The sequence below is a fragment of the Vidua chalybeata genome, chromosome 7 (assembly GCF_026979565.1).
Source record: "Vidua chalybeata isolate OUT-0048 chromosome 7, bVidCha1 merged haplotype, whole genome shotgun sequence".
NCBI lineage: Eukaryota > Metazoa > Chordata > Aves > Passeriformes > Viduidae > Vidua > Vidua chalybeata.
The window spans coordinates 29,204,292-29,221,629 of record NC_071536.1 but is presented as its reverse complement, the minus strand read 5'-3'; the positions used below and the strand labels follow the sequence as shown (position 1 = coordinate 29,221,629).

The window sequence follows — 17,338 nt, the reverse complement described above, 5'->3', positions numbered from 1 at the left end:
ACTGATCCTCAGACAGCAATGTAATTACATTACAATACCCTCATTCTGCATAGGAATGTAAGCTGAAAATAAATTGCCATCCTGACAGTGTCCCACAGTGATGCACCATCACAAGACAAATGACAGCTCTCTTGCAGATTCCTGGAAAGTCATTTGATGGAAGCACTTTTCCTTTCTCTTTCCTCCTCATGAGAGGAAAGGAACATCTCAAAATTTGAGGTGTTTTGCTAATTATGGCTTACTGCTGCTTTCTTGTCTCTCTAAACTATTTCCAAAGGGCTTTAGAAATTTCTGGGAGTAGAATCTGTAAGACCCTCAGTCACAAGGACAGACATAGCCCTGATGATTTTAGCAGCATTACTCATGGGCAAATAATAAATCAGAAATGAAAGTGTTTGTTGGAGCAGGATCTCATCAGAGTGAGTGGGAGCAAAACGTGGAAAGGTATCTGCCAATCCAAACATGAAATGCAACAGAGCACTGCCAAGGTAGGCACAGGTCCAAACTAAGTTGTAAAGCAGGGTAAAGTATGTCTGCAAAGTGTGTGGGATAACTGTGAAGTACATTCATCATAACTGTAGGTGCTAAAGGGGAAAAAGATTGGGCCCCAGCCCTTTGAGCCACTCAATTCTCCCTGGTAGAACCATGACTGTGACAACTGTCACATAAATAACAGAACTAAAGCAATACCCAGCCTTCAGTCTTGTTTTCCCCCTCTTATCGCAAGGCCTTTTTTGAAAAATAGATTTGGCTCAAAATTGTTAGATTAATTTTTAAGAAATAACCATATTTTTTCACTACAACTAGAGAAACCAATCAAATCTGTTCTGGAGCTTAAAGTATACTAAAAAAAGACACTATGATTTGAAATTTTGACCACCAGCCACAGTCCAACATTTCTTTGTGTCCCTCTAGGTTAGAAACTGGAAATCATACTAAATGTTTAAGCCTTTTTCCCAGAAATCCTTCATGAGTAAAAGCTCAGCCAAGATAATTTTGCAACATTTCAGGTCAATCCCTTTGGTGGAAAGTAGTGCAGCATCACTACAGGTGCTAAAACTTAGATGAGTTGTGCCAAAGTCACGGAACATTGCTGTGTTTGAAGAAAAAGTTCCCAAAGAAGTTTTGATTTCCTGTAGAAAATGGTTGTTTTCATCCTGATTTTGATTATTTATTTTTATTTTTTATTTATGCAATGGGCATGGAGGGAACAGCTGTGAATTCTGTGGTTCCCAATGGCTCCAGTGCACAGCTGTGTTAACCAGCAGGATGGTACAGGAAAGTTTAGCTGAACTGCAGCAAATGTTCTGAGAGTCTAGTTCTTAGGTCAGATTTATATATTGTTATGTCTATTGTATTTTTATACATGGATATGGATGAAAATGTCTCTTTTCTATATGAGAATTTTTCATGGAAGGGTACCAACCCACTAAATCCACAGTTCTTTTCAGCAGGAAGCAAGGAGCAGTTTGGGAATCACCAGCTCACACCTCCATTCCTTGCGCACCAAGTGGAAAACAGAGACTCTTGAGCTTCTCCTGCTCATTTTTGAGCAACAAATGCACTCAAGTGCAGTATCACCTGTATTCTGTATTGCTGTTGCAGACTGAAATAAAATGCAGAATGGCCTCAAGGCAATCCATAATTTACTTTCAGGAAAAAACACAACATTTAACTGACCACCATCCACAAAACGCAAGGCATTTCTTTACCACCTGGAAGAAGAACAAACACTGTAAGCCAGGTTTTTTCTTACATCTCTATCTGCCAATGTGTAATGTTCTGAAGTAAAATGGAAAATCTATGCTGACGAAATTCGTCTGTTGACATTTCACGAAGTTAAATCTTCCTTGCCCTCTGGAGTGTTCACTTGTATAAACTGAGTGAATTAGGATTCTTTTTCTATGTCACTACTATACAGATCTTTCAATCTTAATAGGAAATAAATTCAATAGAGCAACTAATGTCTGTGATTTTGTTTTTCCTTTAGGCTTGGAAAATCCACAATTGCAGGTGCATGGGAAGTCTCACTTCAAATTTAACCTAACCTCATCTTTCTTTCAAAACCAAGAGGGGTCCTCAAAGAGGACGGCAAGGGATCACTCATTTATAGCATTATAGAGCACAATAGGTCAAAAAATGAAGAAATAATACATTAATGTCTAGAAGTAAAAGCACTTCAGTTGACATTCTGTGGTCATGACACTAGGATGCACTGAAATTTTGGCTAATATATACTTTTCAGCATTGAAAAAGGTATTCACATGTACTTGCAGAATTTTCAAAGGCACTTCTCATGTTAGAGTTAATTTTTTATTTGCAATATTTCATCAAAATCAGGATGAAAAAAAAACATTTTCTACAAGAAATCAAAACTTCTTCAGGAACTTTTTCTTCAAACACAGCAAACAATGTTCCATGACTTTGACACAACTCATTATTTCAACTTTGAAACTTTAATCCAAAAAAAGGGGATTTTTACCTTCTAAAAATCACTGGACTGGAAAACAAAACAAAAATTTCCCCACATGTACATGGATATCACGATAGGTAAGAGTTTCTTTTACAGCTTACAAAAGCCTTGAGCAGTGCCTTGTAAGCTCCCATGCCCCTCTTTGTCCACCAACTCTCAGCCCATTTCTGTGGCCCAACCAAGACCCTGATTGTGGTCCCCAGTGTGTGACACAGCTGTCCCTCCAGCACAGCGAGCACTGTGCACGTCCAGACCCCAGCAGGCGCTCGGATCAGAGCCCTCAGTGTCACAACGAGCACTGACAGTGCTGGAGCTGCAACTGTGCAATGATGTCCCTCAGGGAAATACAGTCATTCATTCCTGATCACCTCGTGGGCATGCTGGGAGACCTCCCCTCTTAATTAAGTCCTCCAAGCCTGGCTGGGACTACACTTTCTTGTGACACACTTATAAAAAGAACGCCTGACACTCACAAAAGAAAAATGAGCAGTGGAAAGCATTAAATCTGCAAGGAATTTGGCAGTGTTCATCTCATTTCCTAGAGGACTAGGTGAGATACTGTGATGGCAAACAGCAAAGGTGGGCTACAAGAGAAGGGTTCTGCAGATTAATTGAAAGTGAAATTTGATTGCTGAAAGGTTTTCCTCTAAAATAAAATAAAAAAATAACCAGTTTATACTGTGCTACTGTGACTTTAGAAACTATATGTGAAATGAGCCTAACACATAAATCCAAAGCAGAATGTTTCAGCAACAAAAAAAACCCTCATGAGACATCTTTAAGACCTTTAAGTTTCTATAACAAGACCAATTACATGTAGCCTGTGTAATACTGGATGGCATTTTAGCTCAGCCTACATACAGAAAAATACCATTCATTGAAGACAGATATTGGGAATTTTCAGACATTATTAGCCTTTGCATGACAGTTGTAACATGTTAGAAATATATTGTGATTTAGGACAACATGGATCCTGTGTGGTGTCAGGAATTCCCTGACAGCTGGACAGGCAGCAGTATCAGCACTGAACACTCCCATTTTTGTGTGCAGAAAGCAGGAACTCATAATTTAAGGAAGTTATCAGATCCAGGCCTTAAAAAATCCAAGCAAGGGAAATGCAAATAACTTTAGTCAGAACAAATGGCATGTACACCAGGTATCCAAGTGCACAGCTACACCCATTATGCTTTGTGCCATACTGGAGCACTGAGGATTTGTTTTCTAGCAAGTTTATTAGATTACTGATATTGCTTGGAAAAGGTCTGAGTTAAATATTCATCTTTGTGAAAAGTATTATTGGTTCAGTATAAACATTATACAGCTGTGATAAAGGGTAACAATTTATTTTGAAACTGAAGTGAAAACAAGCACCACCATGAATCACAGGGAAAAAAAATAATCTATGCTCCTTATTTGAAAGAAAAATACCACACTACAGTTTGTTACCTCAAATATATTATTTCCCCACATCCCACATTGATAATTTAGAAGGAAGAATTATTATTGTAACAAACAGAGTAGCAAATTGTTTTTCCAAAAAGGAGCTTTGGTCACAGCATGCCTATGGAGATGTACAGGAAGATCATTCAACAAAAGGCATGATCCAGTAAACATTAGGGGTGTGCATTTTCTAGAGGAATCAAAAGACTGTATTTTAATTATTATTAGTTATGCCAGGATTAAACGACAATAGGCACAATGTAAAGAAAAAAAACCCAAACAATAAACACAATCAAAACAAAACACCTTAGAGATCCAAGATCTGATGCAACTTTTCGCTGAAAAAATACTGGGCTTTTTCCCAGCTAAACATGCAGCCATCTTTAGCTACTTTGTCCTCCTCCAGATCTCCAAAAGATACTGATTTTAATGTATTAACAAAACAAAACAAAATTCAATACCATAAAAAAGCCCAAGCCTCACAACCAAAAAAAGTGCCTCAAGATTTCATTATTTTATTACTCATACTTCTGAGTAATAAACAGCTGACCTATTCTCAATCCAACAGTTGCTGATGTATTGCATGTAAAAAGATCCAGCTAAATTATAAATCAAATTTCTAGCAAAATCATTAATTTTCTGTTAACAGCAATGATCTCTTTCCAAGCCTAACTCCCACTTATTTTAAGAAAATAATACTAGATAACATTATTTTAAATTACCATATTTTGTGGTACTATTAGCACAAAAAAGGATAAAGGGAGATACTCAAGCCTGACTCTTCTAATGGTATTTCTGAAGAATTATGACTAAATTTGCATATTTTATAAGTCAAATGAATTTTAATGCACTCACCTCCAGGACACATTTACTTACTGGGACTCTGAGAGAAACAGTGTTATCCTGGACTTTGCTAGATGGCACTGTGAGGGCAAGTTTAATTATCAGGTGCCTAGAGCCTGGTTTTCAGTGCTCTGTTCTGATATAATCACAATAAACACATTAATAGGCATTACAAACATTTCTCATCTCCCACTGTTATGCAATGCCCTAGTGAGTCACAGTGCTTTAAGTGGGGAATAGCTAGCTAGGTGGAAGTGGCCTGTGGAATTCAGGCCAGACAAGTTAATGACCTGAGCGGGAATTTGGCCAGAATCCCAGGGTTAATGCCTGTAACCTGATGAAAGCACTGTGGGCTCTTTCACTTCCTCGGGTAGTCGGGATCTCTTGTTCCCATTTCAGACAGCTGCTCCCCAGTGCCTTGTGTGTGTGCAGCAGAGCAGGTGTGGCTCTCCAGTGACTTACACCACCAACTTCAACCATCTCTGAGGTGTCAGCTCCTGTGCTGGAGCCTGACCCTGCACAGCACGAGGAGGTTCACCTGCTGGAGTGCTTTACTCAGGGCAAGCTTTGCTGTAGTTGACAGTGCTCAGAGAGGGCTCATCTCTGCACTGCACAGTTGCAGCAGGGTGTATACATGCATTTTACTATCCCACTGCAATGATCAAAACATCAATACATCCTGTCCTCATTTCTGTGCTGAAAGCAGGGCACTTTCCAGGACAAATACCTTATGTCTGGTAAGAATAGAAAATGAGGAAAGCACTTAAAAAGGTATATTGATGGTTTTTCTTTTTTGAAAAAGAAAGGTAAATTGCATTGCATTCAAAAGTTCTGACCAATTAACGGAAAAAGGCAAAATCCCACTGTGGCCACAACTGACAGCTTGATTAGTGTCTCCTTTTCAAGGTTCTGAAAAGCACCTGATATATAAGGTTTATACCTCCACCCTCCTCTCTGTCGAGGGAGAAGTATAAATTATTAAAGTGCATCCTACAGCTCTCATTAATTCCTAGTCAAAGAAATATCGAAAACAAAAAATATTGTATTTGCTCTCCAAAATGTAAACAAACTCCGCAGGACTGAGCTGCTCTTAAGTCAAGGAAGTTACCATCCATCAGTGTCTGGCTGGACAGAGCAACACCCTGCTGCTGCCTCAGGCAGCTTGACCTTCCTTACATCACCTCTCACAGGTCCCTCGTCCCCTGAGCACTGGAGGTGGCCTCCTGTGCTGGCCCTCTCCTCCCTCCTGCGCTGCTCCCAGTGCCCTCAACTCACCATGGAATTCATGGCAAAGTGGTTGTGCTGTGTCTGCAGGTCCAGGGCGTGTTGGTAGCTCACACCAATCTCGGTGTGACTCTGCAGGAACAACTCTTTGTTGTGGCTGATCCAGTCAAACATCTAGAAGGGGTCATACAAGAGAGAGGGTAAAAAGACAGAGTTAGACAAGGGGGGAAACAGTAAGAGACAGTGCAAAATATAAAAATCCTCTTCTGAGATAGATGTGTATGCAACATAGCCAAAATCATCCCATCTATGATCCTCAATAAAATAAACTGTTGTTGAGCAATGGAAGCATTGAAGTTATCACCAAATTTCAGTATTAACAGAAAAACAGTCAGGAAAAACAATTATTAAACATCTTCAGTAAGCTTGATCCCACAGTCTTTTTTCTATAAGTAATGGGAATTTCATATATAGAAAAATGTCAGCAGAGGGAACTATAATCAGGGATTGCTTCATTGACCAAAGATCTAGCAGTTGATAAAGTACTTTTAATTCACAAATGGAAAATTCCATAATATTACCAATGTAATTTTCGCAAACCCCTTTCTTTTTTATCTATATAAAAAATTTCCAAATATTACATTCAAATAGTCAGCTGACTTCCTACACTTTTATTTCCTAGATCTTTCCAAGTTCAAAGTCAGAACCCAGCCTATTTGCCACTTACTATTTTTGGCAATGAAGAGAAAAAAAGAAAAAAAGAATTTTATTAATACCTATAGAGAGCACACATTTCAACTTCTTCCACTTCCAAATGTATTCCCAAGCAAAATGGATTGTTCAGTACTTCAGACACAGATAGGAATATATTGAATAAAACTGATGAAACTCATTTCTTATTCAGAAGCACGTTAGTGTGACATTTCAATCTGCAGCCCATTCATTCATTATAAGCTGTCAGAAATCAGCTAAGAGATAGTGCATTTATGTTTTAGCTTGTTCTGTGTTGTGCTAGAGACTAAATGCATTCAAAGTGAGAGCCTTTCATTCTTTACTCCTGACTGCAGGTCTGCAGGCAATTGCAATCTCAGATCTCTTTTTTTCTGCAAACATTTTTTTTTGCAGGATCCCTTTAAAACCATGTTTCCTTATCTCCATCCCAGTAAGCCGGGGAACTGTCCATTAATAAGGACTCTTTCATATTAATAATAATAGTAATAGTAATAATAATAATCTAATAACAACAACAAAGCCCCCCTAACTCATGAATTTACTATAAAAAAGAAAAATTAATTATGGAGGCTGCACAGGTCAGGTCAGTGCAGTCCCTGGTGTTAGAGAAAGTGTTTTAAGCAAAAAAGGCAGTGAAGCAGCTTCTGAGTTACCACCTTAGGGTCAAAAGATCCGTCCAGATCTTTGTTATAACATTTACATGTCCTCCAATAAAAAGCTGGTTTGTTCTTTAGCACTGCATAACAATTTTTGACCTGTGACAGCTGAAAACACACAGAGCCCACTGCTCTGTTGCTGGAGTTGCTCAGGGTCAGTTCCCCATTCCCTGTGGAGATGGGGCTCCTGAGAGGAGAGAAAAGGCCCTGCATGGGTCACCTAGGATTCCTGCAGGAAAAACAGCATTTCATGCTGAGCACTCAATCCAGCATGGGAGTCCTCTGCCCTACGGAGGAGATTTGCAAAAATAACACTGAATATCTGAATATCCCTTTCAACAAACGGCAAATAAACATTCCAAGTGTCACCAGACACACTACACTGACCTGGTCCCCAAGAAACTGTCACATACACCCGAGTTCTTAATCTTTTATTTATGAAAATACACTTGCAGCTATAGAGTCTACATCAGCCTTGTATTTTCTGTTGATAAATAGTCCTAAAAGCCAAATTTGGTTCAAGTTACAAAGATGCAAGTCTAAAGTAATATCAATGACACAGATACTTTCTACCAATGAGCTGATCAAGCCTATCACCACTTTTTCAGGAAATATAAGTAACAAAATTTTTGCAAGGATGAGGCCAGAGTTTTCAAACATTACTGCCAATTAAACAGAATGAAACTACCTACTACACCTGAAGAGACATTAAAGCTTTCTCATTGGATTCCTTTTACTCCCTTTATGAAGATTTAATAAGCAGCATTAGCACAACATAAATTGCACACTTGTGGGCTTAAAGAAAAAAAAAAGGACAGGAAAAACATCAACGTAAAAAAGAAAGAAAAATTCCATAACAGCCAAGTTCATGTCCTAACAACAAGATTTTATGTCTCTGCGGAAAGACCAACAGAGATTTCTTGTAAGTAGATATATGTTTGATGCGAACATTTTTTTTCATGTTTTAAACAATCTAAAGACAGTCAGGGAGAAGAAAATTGGCAGGAGTCCACTAAAAATAAACAGTAAATTTAATATTTTATGCTCAGCAAAGCCAAATCAGGATCTTTTTAAGACAAGTAATTTAAACAAGTAATCTATTGTTCTGTGGATAGGGAGCATTTCCTTTATCTAATCTATACACTTAGTGCCAGATGAGAACCTAGTTTAAGTTAAGCCATGTTTCTCCCTTTTAATGTAAAATAATAAACTATTAAGAAAAAAGAAAGGAAGTTTAAGACATGATTTGCCTTTTTTTGTCTTGTTAAATCAACTGAAATATGACAACAACAGTTTAAAGGCTGTCCTTCAAGAATTTTGAACAACACTGAGCAATCAACCTCAATGATGAGATATGTAAGCATTACACAGTACCACAGGTCACAAGATTTCCTTAACAATGATGGGATTTAAATAAATACCAAAAAATGGGGTATTACTTGCTTTTGAGATACAATGGATTGTGTTTTCAAACTTTTTCCTTTGACCAAACAATCTAAAGTGGTCTTAAACAATTTTCTCATAATAATGTGACTCCAAGTTGAGACTCTGAAAGTACCAGATGAAATGTGAGTTGCGATGGTGCCGTGAGAGTTTGCAATGCGTGGCCAGGAGGTTTTGATATGAAGATCTGTCAACATTGTCTGGCCTGACCCATATTACCAGCAATATTTCCTGAAAGCTTTCAAGCGAAACTTGTTTTCCACATGAGAAACTCTGATGCTTCCTGTGCTCCTGAAGCGAGTGTGCTGCCTCGTTTGTTTAATTAAAATGCACCATTACGGATGTGAACATGGCAATGACCCAACAATTGCTATTTCTCTCAACCCTGCAAGGACTGCCCCAGTTTCAAGGGGCTAATGTGGGCTCCTGGAAAAATGTTCAAGATCTTTTGACAAGTCAGTTTCCCTGTCAAAGGAATGAGTTTTTAATACAATAAATATCAAAGAGTGGAGAATGTGCCCCGTGAGCTTAGTTTAAGCCAGATAGGGTGCCTCAGCAAACAGATTTTCTGTGTCACTCTAACATTGCTATACAGCACTGATCAATTGATCTCATCCCATCCATGAAAAAGACTCTCTTAACAAACCTAGTCTAGTGATTATCAGAAAATTAATGGTTCTTTAATTATTTCTGTGACTTACTTCTTAGTTGGAGTCATGCTGACTGCCAGTGAAATAATTCTGCTCTCAAGCATTGTAATCACTCCTGCAGTCATGAATTCACACTAAACAGCAGCACAGAATAACTAAGATTGGACATTACATCACTAAAAACATGTGAACCAACTGTCCTCAATGTCTCCCAGACTGGAACTTCTCCACATTGCTGTAGATAATGTGGAGACCAGTGGAGTGCTTAGGAGTTTTCCAGTGACTGAGAAGCAGGGGGAGGGGTTAAGCACACTTAAAGAAGAAGATAAACTTTCAGTGTGATTATTTCTTGTAGTCCTGTTTCTAACAAGACATAAGGAAAATTGAATGTATATGCTGAACAACGTTAAGTGCTACATTTAATTAAGGAAATTAGTCTTTTATGAGAGTCAGAAGAACTAAGAATGATCCAAAGGGTCTCTTCCCTATGCATTTTTAAGAATCTAGCCTCACTGTCACTAGTGATCATATATGCACCAGTAATTATTATAAATGTGGTCTTGAGGCAACTTCACTTGAGATTAGGGTATCAGATCACAACTCCAGCATCAGTCCTGCTGGCAACAACGAGTTCTTAACCTCATGGTTTGTCATCATAGTTGATGAGTTACTAGAAAATCCAGGTTAAGTGTTAGACCAAACAGCAGGTCTCAAGCTGGTCATGAATAAGTCCTACAGAGGGAGAATGTGACTCCATATTTCCCCTGGATTTGTAACAACTGGCAGGCCAGTGAGTACAGGGTGAGAACAGCTGTTTGAGAACAGACAAGAAACACACGGATATGGAACAGCATGTATGCAGGCTGTGCACAGTCCAGCTCTACATCAGCTAAAATGAGATTTGTAACATAATTTCAGATAAAAACCTCTGCTCTCTGGCTTTTGTCAGTGCTTGCTGAGGAGCATTAGCACTGGATTCTGAACACAGTGGTGCAGAGCACCACAGGTTGATGTGCCCAGCACATGGCTGGCAGCACACCCCATGCCAGTGGTATTGATGGGAGGATTACAGCCCTCATGGGCTTGGCAGCCAGTGAACTGAACATATTTATTAATGAAATTGTTTATACATGCTGGAAATAATAAATCCCAAATCTATTGAACACTATACTAGGGCTGGAATTAATTATGAACTGGCTTGTAACAAATCATCTTCTCTTTAAGTTCTGAGCCATAAATATCAAACTCATATGGTTAATTAAGGGCAGAATGATAACCATTATAGCCATGTAATCTTGAGGAACAATATAGGGTACATATAAAGAAAATGGTTCCAAAGGGACATTCAGGTCAAGTCCAATCACTGCTTTTGGCAACCACAGGATAAAATTTCCTTTCATAAAGGGATGAAGCTCCACCTGAAAACTAGTGAAGTGCTACAGCCCAGCTCCTCCTATGACAAGCAATTCCAAACCCTTTCTGCTCCTGTTACTGAGCTCTTTGATAATCTCTGATCTACAAAAGGCTCATGTCCAGTTTATACACATTTTCTCTTCGGTCAACATAAGTTAAAAAAGTTAAAGCCCTGTAAGTTAAAAAAAGTTCTCCCAGGTGTTAAACCTTTTTCAGTGTGGACCAGGTAGGGTCATTGTCTCTTGTGCTGTTTTACTACAGCCCAGCTCTTTTGAAGCTTAATATATACAGCCTTTCTCTGCACTTGGTTTAGTTCATGGATATCTTGCAATCCCAACTAAAATCCTAAGGACTTACACTAAGGATTTTGTGAAATGTTGATTTTATTTCTTTTTTGGAAATACTCCAGCTGACATAATTTAGGATAACTTGTGCAGTGCTTCTGGTATCAGTTCTAGAAAAGAAGATAAAGAAATGGGAGAGCAACAGCTGCTGGACCAACGTCAGTACCTTCTGCTTTGCCTCACTATCTTTTCTCTTGGTAGTTCCCAGCACAAATACTGACAAAGACCAGTAGTGTTTATGTGATTTGCTCTGACAAGCACAACTTGGGTGATGTTCTGAATAAGAGCAAGTTCAAGAGCACTTAAGGAAAATATGAGGCAGGGTTTTGAAATCCAGGTAGTCATAAATTCATTCTCTCACTATGCCTCCATATGCTGCTAACAAAGAGACAAAATATGTTAATCTAAAAGAACGTCTTGTCTGTAGTTGTGGAGAAGGTAGATCACTAATTATATGCCAGATGAAATCCCTATTAGATTAGAGCTTTCCAATCTCTTCCAGTCTGTGGACCCCATAATTTTTTTCAAGGCAAGCACTGTAGCCACTTTGAGTCTTCAAAGAATAAATCCTTTTTATCACACACCTTTACCAACCACTAAGGAATTCAATATCCATGATTCACAGGTTGAGAAATGCTGGAGGTAAGCATACATTGCTTATTAAAGAGAGGTCCATTTAAGAGTCCATGTGCATTTCGTATTTTCAAAATTGTCCACCCAGTGTTAAACTGAATAATATAAAACAGAAAGTGGAAAGTTCCACTCTAAGAACATCTACAGCTAAGCAAGTTCATTTTCATATGTTTTCACAATATAAACAAAATAATAACACACACACACAACAGTAACTGCCAGAGTTCCTCTCCTGATGTTTACAAAGTTTCCAGCTACAAGGCCTATTCCTATCTCATTAAGGGAGTTCAAGTATTCACAACAATTCAATTAAACAAAAATCAAGGCATATTTATCACATCTTTTGCAATTGAATTTAGCCAGTATTTGAACAAAAAGAATACTGAGCAACAGATTTGTGGTACATACACAGTTTACTGACATGCAAGGTCACGATCCAGGAAAGATTTGCATGTGAGCTAACTTTATAGGGACAATCAAGAAACTCCCCCAATGTCTCCAGACTAGAATTGAAACTACAGTTTAATTGGAACCAGCCATATGTCTAGGTCACCTAAACGTCTGGGAGAGGCCAACAGAAGTGCAACACGTCTGTGAAGGAGAACATGGGAAGTGCCAACTTCCCATGTAAAGAATCAGGATTTCTACCTAGAATACAGAAAAATCCCTCCAGTCAAGCCTCTGAGCTAAATTCAGCAGAACAGAGCACTGATGCTGGCTGTCCAGGCAAGCTGGTCCCTAAGGGATAAGGAGCCAGAAACAAAGACTCAGTAAGTAGAACAGGGGGCTCATTAATCAGAGCCTGCCCCACAGCCCCTGAGGTTTACAACTGACAGCAACCAGATTTAAGCAAGAGGACATTGCACAAGTTCTGGTGACAAGTCAAGTCCAAGCTTAAGCTCTGAAGTCAACCAGCAGGTCAGGATCAGGCCTGGTGAGGGTAACCAGGCTCAGATGCATCCCCAGCTCCACAGCAATGAGGGAGGTCCCAGTTCATGCCACAGAATGCGTTGATGGATCAGTGTCTGGCTCAGCAGAGCCTGTGACCAGGCAGAGCAGGGCTGTGGCAAAGCTGGCAGTGTGGTTGGTCATTAATGTCCAGCAGTGCCCACAGGGCCCTTACAGTGGACTGCGTACCTCCACGGTCACCAGAAAAATGGCTGTTCTCAGGTAGGAGGGTACTGGCTCCAGAATAAATTTTGGACTTAAAGAAAACTTTGATAGCACACGTAATTTTTTTTTTCATGAATCAACAAATTTTATGAAAATTGTTTCAATTAAAAAAAACCCTCCAATCTGCTGTAATTCCTGTTGCCACTTTATAAATACAGCCTTAATTAAATCAAAGCACTTGTAGCTTTAAAATAGAACTCTGCATACATCTAAATGCTTTGTTAAGTCAGGGCCTAAATACAACGTTGTGTTAGTTTTTGTGTTTGTCTCATGTTTACAGATGGTGATGGACAAGCCAATACTTCTGCCAGATCTTTCCCTTTCACATGTGTTCAGTGCAGGCCACGGCCAGGATAAACTGGTGTCGTTCCAACGAGGCCAATTTACACCAGCTGAAGATTCAGACCCACAGCTGTATTTGTGTAAACCTCAATGCTGCATGAACACAGTTTTTCCATTATGAATATCTGTGTATATGATTCATAGAGTACAGTAAGTAAGGCTACAGCACATTAAATTATTCCAGACAATGGGCCCAACTGTCAACCCACTAAAAAATTAGCGAGATGTGTGACGTGACAAATAGCTTTGTATTTATAGCAGAGCACCACTTCCAACATACTCACAACTGAACGTTCCCACTAAATGCCAGAGTAAGAGATCTGTGTATTTTTTTCCTGACACATATCAAGCCACAGCCATGCACAAAGTAAGGTATGTGATTCCTAAAATGTTGAATAGAGAAGTAGGAGTTTTATTGTTGAAGGTGGGAGAAAATCACAGATCCTGAACACATAAATACAACTAATGACATCTGGCCGTATTTTATACGTCTGCATTGTTTGCTTGCTTTTTGAGATATTGCACCTTTCCACCACACTTAGTAACATCAAACACTCAGGCATTCCTGGAAAGGGTTTTCTGCTCCTTAAAATGGAAATGACCCTTTCTGGGCACAGATCATCTACAGAGAACTGCTTACTGTCTAAGTGGAAATTAATTCATTGGTTGGATAGGAAATGTAATACTAAAAGATATAAACAGAAAACAGCCACATGAATGGAAACCAGTGTAAATTATGAAAATTTCCCCCCAGATGCAGATCTTCCTCTCAGTTTTCAGAAGAAATTTTCATTCAGTTGAAAATGCTGTAGGAGTTTGGTGACTTTGTTATAGACCCAGGTTCTATTCCTGGCTGAATGTGTAACATTCCTGTGACTCCAAATAGCTGCCACAAAGAACAAACCAGCCAGACAGATGTTTGTTGGTTTGTACCAGAATCATGGCATTTCCCTTACCAAACCCATGTGTGCCTGAGGCCCAGAGATGCAGCTGGGTGTAACCACAGCTTTAAACACCTGACACATCAAGCTGCTTCATGTCTGGTGCTGGGATCTTTGCACAGATGGAAAGCTGAGGATATGAGCTTTCCACTGGACTTTAGGGTGCCCATCCCATAAATCAACCAGGTCAATGTTTCCCTTGGCTCTGGCAAACCTGTGGAGCTGGGAGGGCAAACAATGTCTGCACCTGGTGAGGTGACACAGGCAGCTCTGCAGGTGGCACTGGGTCTCACTGCCCCCTTGGCAATACCCCTGGATCTCACAAAGTGACCTTCAAGGGGTCCTGAGCTGCCACTATCCATTTCCTACCAGCTTTGGCACCAGGGGAGGCCCCATCAGGGAGAATCACCACATGCCAGTGCCTGACCATGCTGCCAGAACATCCATCAGACAGAGAACACCTGGACACAAACTGTCAGGGAAAGAAAATGAGCATTGCTGAGGGACACTGTGCTAGAGACACACTGTGGGTCACACCTGAGGGAGGAGTGGCCCATGTCAGAGCAGCAGAAAAAACAGCAGCAGAAAAAATTAAGAATCAGAGAATAGCTGTAACAGCAGAAAAACCAAACTCATGTGAATATTATCCCTGACATGCCCCGCTGCCCACCAGCCCACCAAAAAAACTTTTGATGGACTGGCTATAAACCAAGACAAAAATGAGGGAAATTTAAGCTGGTGAAAAGTAGGTGTTTATGGCAGTGTGTCCTGCTTTTTCCTTTCAACACCCAAATCAAGATCAGAAGTTTGTGTTCATAAGCTTTAAACTGAGCAAAATTCCTCAATTCAAGACTGTTTTGTCTGTGACACCTCTTCAGCACCTGTGCAGGACATGAGGCATCCAGGACTCTGGTGCCAAATAATACAGAGGGGTCTTGCAAGACATGAGGGTTCAAGGAAATATTTCTGAATTAGTTTCTCTGTAATGTGCATGATAGGTAAGAAGCAAAGTCAGAGACACCTGGTTTAAAATAACACTGATACTTCTGGAAGCTATCAACAGACCATGCTCCTGGTTTTTCCTCTTCAACCCTCACCAGCTCTAGAGAAGACAACCTCTCAGCTGTACACCCACCTTTATCTGTTCTCTATAAATAGATATGAAGGATAATTTAAGAAACACTTTTAAGACCCCAAGCTCTGCCAAGTGTGGGCCATTGAAAGCATTTCAGCCAGGCCAGGAAGACATTAATTTAGAGATAATCACATGGCTACATCTGAAAGATGCTGCACAATAAGTCTGTGAACCTCATGTACAGCTTAATTACATGATTTCCTGACAGCTAGTCTCTTGCCACCTAACCTTTTTGAGGATCAAAACAATAAATTAAAAAAAGCCCAGCTTTCTCATATTTTTCTAGATATGTGGGCTTTGTTACCCTCTAGAGCATTTGTGTCTTCCCATCTTCATTAGCTAAAGTAGAACTTCGTGTTTAAAACATGCTATAATCATTTTTTAAAATTAGTTTTAAGTCTGTATTCAGGTGCCCAAACTAATTTTTGTGTCATACTGATCAGGAGAGCATTCCTGTGCTTACCAGCGGTGCCAAGTCGGAGATGCTGAAACATTCTCAAAATGCTCCCTATCAAAATTGGCAAGCGAACGAAAGAGGAAATTTCTGCAAATGCAAAAATATTCCATCAGAACATACTGCCTTCAATTATTTTTGGACCCGTTCTAATGTTCAAGGAGGAAGCAGGAGGAAAGTAACTGCGTATCCAGTGTCGGCAGCAGGAAACTACAAATAGCAGAGCACACCATGTTCCAGCTCCAGCGCAGCGGCTGCGGAGCCGCTTCCTCACGGGCAGAGGCGGACGGGCAGCGAGGCGGCTGCTGCTGGAGCCTGGAAACAGAGCAGGAACTACGCCATGGCTCGGGCAGTGCTGTCTGTGCACCTTGCACTGAGAGGTCACAGGTTGTGCAGGATGCTGCGGCGTCAATGGGACAGAGCGGCCCCAGATGCTGTAACTGCGCTGCAGGGCACGCTCAGCATGAAGGAAACGCGCAGCTCTTCCTCATCCCGAGCTGCAGCAGCGGAGTGAGGCATTGTTAGTGTTTTTACATTCCCATTGAAAAGATCAGGTTCAATTCCAAGTGCTGTGGAGGCAACATATTTATCTGCCGATAAAAGAAAAAACCTCACCGCATCTGGCAGCACAGGGCAGAATGAATTAACAGCGAACTAAGGAAAGCACTGAGATGTTTATTTTACACATCAGATCGGGACTCCCACTGCAGGACAGGCTTCCTGTGCGACAGGAGGCAAGGCAGTTAACCCCTGTGGGTTTTAATTCCCGATTTTTAGCTTTGAACTATGCATTCTTTGCACTTAATTTTGCTGCTCCAGTGCCAATCCAGCTCAACAGAAATCAGTGTCCGGCAGATGATTGCCCTTCCTCATGGACAGCTGTCCACATATGAAAAATTAGTACAAATGCCTTCAGAATATTCTTGTGTTCTTTGCTTCTGGAATCTGAACTCGGGTCATGGAAGTGTTAAGGGAGGAAGTTTGTACCCTTAGAGCTGTTGAACCAGCAGCAGACTTGTTGCAGGAGAAACAGAAATGTCAACAGGAGGCTACAAAAGCATCCTGTCCCTTTGCCACAGACACAGAAGTGATGGTTACAACAATGGAAGGTGACATTCACCACTAGAATCACACCCACAAGGAAGAGAATTTCTGATTTTTTATATATATATATACCCTGATCCCTGTATTGATCTGCTCAGCAGGCAAGGCAATCCCACACTTCCTCAAACCAGATGGCAAAATGGGGCTTGTAGCTGCTTTCAGTTGTAGGAGCAGCACAAAGCATTTGGTGTGTACTTGTGAATTTGTCCTGTGGTTATTAGCTTTGTCCCCAAGCTTTCTACTGATCGATGGAAAGGCAGAAAAGCAAACGTTCACAATGCTATTGGCACACAAGAGAAGACCCCCTGGTCTTGACTGATAAATAGGAAAGTAGCAGG

At 40.2% G+C, this 17,338-nt stretch overlaps 1 protein-coding gene across 1 annotated transcript in view; it reads right to left on the bottom strand.

Moving 5' to 3' along the window:
- LOC128790931 (kalirin-like) overlaps positions 1-17,338 on the bottom strand; it is a 406,721-nt gene that overhangs the window by 183,887 nt on the left and 205,496 nt on the right. The window contains exon 6 of the mRNA XM_053948138.1: positions 6,032-6,154. Within this exon, the coding sequence (XP_053804113.1) occupies positions 6,032-6,154 (123 nt within the window). The remainder of the gene's footprint in view (positions 1-6,031; positions 6,155-17,338) is intronic.